The sequence below is a fragment of the Rattus rattus genome, chromosome 15 (genome assembly GCF_011064425.1).
Source record: "Rattus rattus isolate New Zealand chromosome 15, Rrattus_CSIRO_v1, whole genome shotgun sequence".
Taxonomy (NCBI): domain Eukaryota; kingdom Metazoa; phylum Chordata; class Mammalia; order Rodentia; family Muridae; genus Rattus; species Rattus rattus.
In genome coordinates this window covers 7,425,873-7,431,757 of record NC_046168.1, presented here as the reverse complement: position 1 = coordinate 7,431,757, position 5,885 = coordinate 7,425,873, and the positions used below count along the sequence as shown (strand labels likewise).

The 5,885-nt window shown below is 43.8% G+C and overlaps 1 protein-coding gene across 1 annotated transcript; it reads left to right on the top strand.

Moving 5' to 3' along the window:
- The first annotated feature begins 286 nt into the window (after nucleotides 1-286).
- LOC116884308 (protocadherin alpha-2-like) lies at nucleotides 287-4,912 on the top strand. Its single transcript, XM_032885416.1, has one exon. The coding sequence runs from the start codon at nucleotides 784-786 to the stop codon at nucleotides 3,181-3,183; it is 2,400 nt and encodes a 799-aa protein (XP_032741307.1). The 5' UTR covers nucleotides 287-783; the 3' UTR covers nucleotides 3,184-4,912.
- Nucleotides 4,913-5,885: the final 973 nt, after the last annotated feature.

The following is a 5,885-nucleotide window of genomic DNA, read 5'->3' as shown; positions in this document are numbered from 1 at the left end:
AAATAACAAAAGTGTATTTAAACACATTTTCAATGAACAAAAATAGCCATTGATTCTTTTGTACTTGATTTGAAGAAGCAATAAAAAATGTAATATTACAAAAAATGAAACCAGTCTATCCAAAAGATACTTGCACATCTGTGTTGGTAAGATCACTATTTACAAGAAGCAAACAGACGTTCATGGATGGTTGAATGGACACTCAAAATGCTGTGGATACACAACGGAATCATTCAGCATTAAAAAGGAAAGAAATCCTGTAACCTGCTACAACACGGGTGAAACTTCAGGACATTGTATTAAGCTGATAGAGCTAGTCTCAAAACAAAGGAAAACAGAGCACTCAAGCCAGAACAACAACCTCAGCAAATCTTTTATGGATTAACTCACACTGTAGTGAAACTTACATAAGCAGGAAGTAGAATGGTGGTTACCGTGGGCAAGGTCAGGGAAGCTGGAGTTGTTAACTAAATTTGCAACAACGTGAATATACTTAGCACTACTGAAGTATACACTGAATTAACGCATAAACTTCACATCGACAGTTAAATACGGTAAACTCATATTTACAGTTAATAAGGTAAAATTCAAACCAGCTCAACCACAGGGTGTCGCTGTCTACCAGAGAGTGATTTCTCTCTTGGAAAGAAAACACCCTGAGTTCTTTGTTACTCCAGATAAAACGACAGGAGAAGCAGGAGGATTTGAGTAGGTGTTAGACCTTTTATTTAATTTAAAAAAAATGATCGTTTAATTTGACCAACTCACGGAGGACTAGAAGTGATGCCTTCTTTGAGAGGGGGCCCAGAGGTCAGGCAGTGTCTGCTGCTCTTGCTTCCTTTCCTCGCAGCCTGGGAGGCAGGGAGCGGCCAGCTTCATTACTCCGTTCCAGAAGAGGCCAAACACGGTACCTTCGTGGGCCGCATCGCGCAGGACCTGGGGCTGGAGCTGGCGGAGCTGGTGCCTCGCCTGTTCAGGGTGGCGTCCAAGGACCGCGGGGACCTTCTGGAGGTAAATCTGCAGAATGGCATTTTGTTTGTGAATTCTCGGATCGACCGGGAGGAGCTGTGTGGGCAGAGAGCGGAGTGCAGCATCCACCTGGAGGTGATCGTGGACAGGCCGCTGCAGGTTTTCCACGTGGAGGTGGAGGTGAAGGACATTAACGACAACCCACCTCTATTTCCAATGACAGAAAAAATTATCCAGTTTTCCGAATCTAGGGTGCTTCACTCGCGGTTTCCTTTAGAGGGAGCATCTGATGCAGATATTGGAGTGAATGCTCTTCTGTCCTACAAGCTCAGCCCCAGCGAGTTTTTCTTTCTAGATGTACAAACGAGTGATGAACTAAGCCAATCTCTGTTTCTTGTGCTGGGGAAATCTCTGGACAGAGAGGAGAATGCGGAGGTGAAATTGTTACTGGTAGCTACCGACGGAGGCAAGCCTGAACTCACGGGCACTGTTCAAATACTCATTAAGGTGTTAGATGTGAATGACAACGAACCTACTTTCCCCCAGTCAGTTTACAAAGTGCCGCTGTTAGAGAACACTGCAAACGGAACCCTGGTGATTAAATTAAACGCTTCTGATGCAGATGAAGGAGCGAACAGTGAGATTGTGTATTCACTCAGTAGTGATGTGTCTTCCACCACACGGACAAAGTTTCAAATAGATGCAAACTCAGGAGAAATCAGAACTACGGGAGAATTAGATTATGAAGAAAAGACATCGTATGAAATCCAGATCATTGCATCTGACAAAGGAACCCCGTCAATGTCAGGGCATTGTAAAATTTCAGTAAAACTTATGGATATCAATGACAACACGCCGGAAGTCTCAATAACGTCTCTTTCACTACCTGTCCAAGAGAATGCTCCACTGGGTGCTGTCATCGCCCTCATCTCAGTGTCAGATCGTGACTCAGGAATCAACGGGCAGGTGACCTGCTCCCTAAGTCCTCACCTCCCCTTCAAGCTGGTGTCCACTTTCAAGAACTACTATTCGCTCGTGCTGGACAGCGCTTTGGACCGGGAAACCACAGCTGAGTATAAGGTAATGGTGACAGCCCGGGACGGGGGCTCACCTTCGCTGCAGGCCACGGCTACCGTTTCTGTGGAGGTGGCTGACGTGAACGATAATGCGCCCCTGTTCGCGCAGCCTGAATACACGGTGTTCGTGAAGGAGAACAATCCACCCGGCGCACACATCTTTACAGTGTCGGCGGTGGATGCAGATGCACAGGAGAACGCGTTGGTGTCTTATTCGTTGGTGGAGCGGAGGATGGGTGAACGCTTGCTGTCGAGCTATGTGTCTGTGCACGCGGAGAGCGGCAAGGTGTTCGCGCTGCAGCCTCTGGACCACGAGGAGCTGGAGTTGCTGCAGTTCCAGGTGAGCGCGCGGGATGCTGGTGTGCCTGCCCTGGGCAGCAATGTGACTCTGCAGGTGTTTGTGCTGGATGAGAATGACAATGTTCCCACGCTGCTGCCTCACGGAGCTGTGGGAGTTGGCGGCTCAGTTAGTGAGCTTGTGCCTAGGTCAGTAGGTTCGGGTCATGTGGTCACCAAGGTGCGTGCAGTGGATGCAGACTCTGGTTACAATGCGTGGCTGTCATATGAACTGCAACCCACAGTTGGCACACGTATCCCGTTCCGCGTGGGTCTGTATACGGGTGAAATCAGCACCACGCGCGCCTTAGATGAAGTGGATGCGCTGCGCCATCGCCTACTAGTGTTGGTGAAGGACCATGGTGAGCCTGCGCTAACTGCCACAGCCACAGTGTTACTTTCTCTAGTTGAGAATGGGCAAGCTCCAAAAACGTCATCAAGAGCGTTGGTAGATGCCGCTGGCCAAGAGACATCTCTGGTGACTGTTAATGTGTATCTGATCATCGCCATCTGTGCAGTGTCCAGCCTCTTAGTGCTCACCCTGCTGCTGTACACCGCGCTGCGCTGCTCGGCGATGCCCACCAATGGAGCCTGTGCTCCGGGGAAGCCCATGCTGGTGTGCTCCAGTGCGGTGGGAAGCTGGTCGTACTCGCAGCAGAGGCGACAGAGGGTGTGCTCTGGAGAGGGCCCACCTAAGACTGATCTCATGGCCTTCAGCCCCAGTCTATCCCAAGGTCCAGAATCAGCAGAAGAGAGACAACCACCCTTAGAGGCCGAACACTTAGGAAAGGTAGGTCTTTAATTTTTTTCTTGTTAAGAAGATCATTATTTCTATATTGGTTATGATTTCTATTCATTACTTAGACCCAAAGCTATACTTTCATTTTGTATCACTGTGCTGTCATGAGATGCTGTCATGAGTATCAAATTCTTGCACATTGAACAGTTCTCTTAAACACCTTACTTTCATAGTTAGGTTCATAACTAAATCTATGTGTGAATAACTGGACCTTGAATCATTGAAAAAATGGGAAATCTGATATTTATTTATAATCGTGGGTGTGCATGATGTTGGTGTGTGGTTGTAGCCCTACAGTGTGTGTGGGCCTCAAGGACAACTTTGTGTAGGTGGTTCTCTCTACCTTTTGTGGGTTGGAGTTTGAACTTTTAATTCCAGCCCAATGAGTGTGATGAAGCATGCCTTTAAATTGTAGCATTTGGGAGGCAGAGGCAGGTGGATCACTGTGAGCTCCAGTGTAGCCTGACCTACTCATCAAGTTCCATGCCAATAGGGCTGAATAGTTAGACTTTGTCTGAATACAAATTGGGTGGCCAAACATCCAGGTCTTTCCCCATTCTTTATGAAAGTGAAGAGTATTGGTCAAACAGTCAGCATCCTTAGGTTAATTCATGTGAATTCCTTCTGTGAACATGCAGGCCACCTCTCATTCTAAGCCGATTTACACTTCCCATCATCCTGACTTACCCTTTTATCTGGCTAGTTTGTTTCTTCTGGAACTGGAGTTTGCCCAAAATAGAAGGCCTGGCTTGTATGGCTGCATTTCCACCAGAAAATCTTGAAGTGGATATTTAAGACATAGGACCTGACCAGTGAATGCTACACATGTGAAGGATCTCTTTTTCCCCATCCAAAGAAAGATGTATTTAGGTGAGGTACCTGTCTAAAACTGTTTTCTGGCACTTAATCATTTGCTGCCTTTCAGCGGATTCATGAGCACATTGATGAACTAACTTCATTACTACACTAAGTGATCTTAGCCTCAGCCATTGCTTACACCATCCAAGTCAGTCCGGGAATCTGATTGTATCAGAGTTGACAATTTGGTGGGTGTATCTTGAACTTTAAGTAGACTCTACTCCTAGTGGAATCCTATAATCTTCCCAGAGCTGATAGGTCTTAATATTAGAAGTGCATTATTTCCTTGAAAACGAGAAAAGTTCTCCATAAATTTGAAGTCCACAATGTTTTACAATTTGTATTTCATTTTCAAATTAACCTTCTAAGATATGATCATCAGAGTGATATCTACAGTGGACCCTTAGACACACACTGTTCTCTTAGAAACACACTGTTCAGAAACAAGATGACTGACTGCTCTTACAGAGGACCTGCATTTGGTTCCTGTGAGCCACCCTGTGACTTACAACCACCCATAACTCCAGTTGGCCCCTTAGGCACCAAGCCTGCATATGCATAGACAAAGGCAAATCACTCATACATATAAAATAAAAAATCTTTTAAAACATAATTTTAGATTAGGGGGAGAGCAGAAGGGGAGGGCGCTTGCCCCATAATGGATGAGGTCAGGCATGGTGGTGCATTTTAGCCCAGGACTCAGGAGGCAGTGGTAGGTAGATCTCTGAGTTTGAGGCTACCCTGGTCTACAAAGTGAGTTCCAGCCAGAAATATACAATGAGGCCCTGACTCAAAACAAAACCCCAATAGTAAAACTACTATAATGGATGAGAAGTCCTCAGTTCAGTCCCTAGCACTGAGAAGAACAAAGACACTTTTATAATCGTTTTTTATGAGTTGTCACAGTAGAATCTATTAACATTATTTGTTTGTTATTAATAAATATCATTAATAGACTTATTATTTTTTAAAGGTCAATTTGAATATTCATTAATTTCCAGTATAATAGTTATAATTTATTTTATTCTAAATACAGATGATAAACTATGACTTAATTTAATACTGGATTTTATTCAATGAAACACAGAAAACAAACCTTGTATGGAAACGTTTCTTTCTAATACTTTAATTATGCGTTATGTTCTTCTTTGAAGTGTTCTGCCCATAAGCAGAAATCTGGACTTTTCCCTACATAAATATTTAAATTTGCACTTTCCATGACTATTCAGGGCCAACTTTAAGATGACTCATACCTCATGTTTATTAGTGGTTTTTGTTTTATTTTGTTTTTTCTGTTTATTAGTGAATTCACATTGATCTTCAGAATATTCCATTACCCAGTCCTGTATATATTGCCTAGTGACTCATATTGCAAAGCCATTTTTTTCTTTTGTAAATTTTAAAATTTAAAACACGTTCAACTTTTTTCTTTCTTTAACATTTATTTCATTTGTGTGTATGTACATGTGTGAGTGTGCATTCATCCCATGGTGTGATTGTGGCGGTTAGAAGATAACAATTTTCAGGACTCATTGGGTCACAGGATTAAAATAATGTTGGCTTACTTGACAGCACATGACTTACCCACTGAGCCATCTCTCAGGTCCTGTTTGTTTATTTTTGGGCTGGGTCCTGGTTTTAGTCTGACCTTCAACTCAAGATCTTTTTGCTTTAGGCTCCTAAGTCCTAGGATGTCATTCTGAGTTAGGAGGGACTATCAAAGAAAGAGTGTTACTAGCTCTTTTTTTTTACTGTGATGGGTGTACATCATAGTACTTAGCAACATAGAACTTTTTGAAAGTTACTTGATGCAGAAATTCATCCAGAGTGGCCATCACTAAACCCAC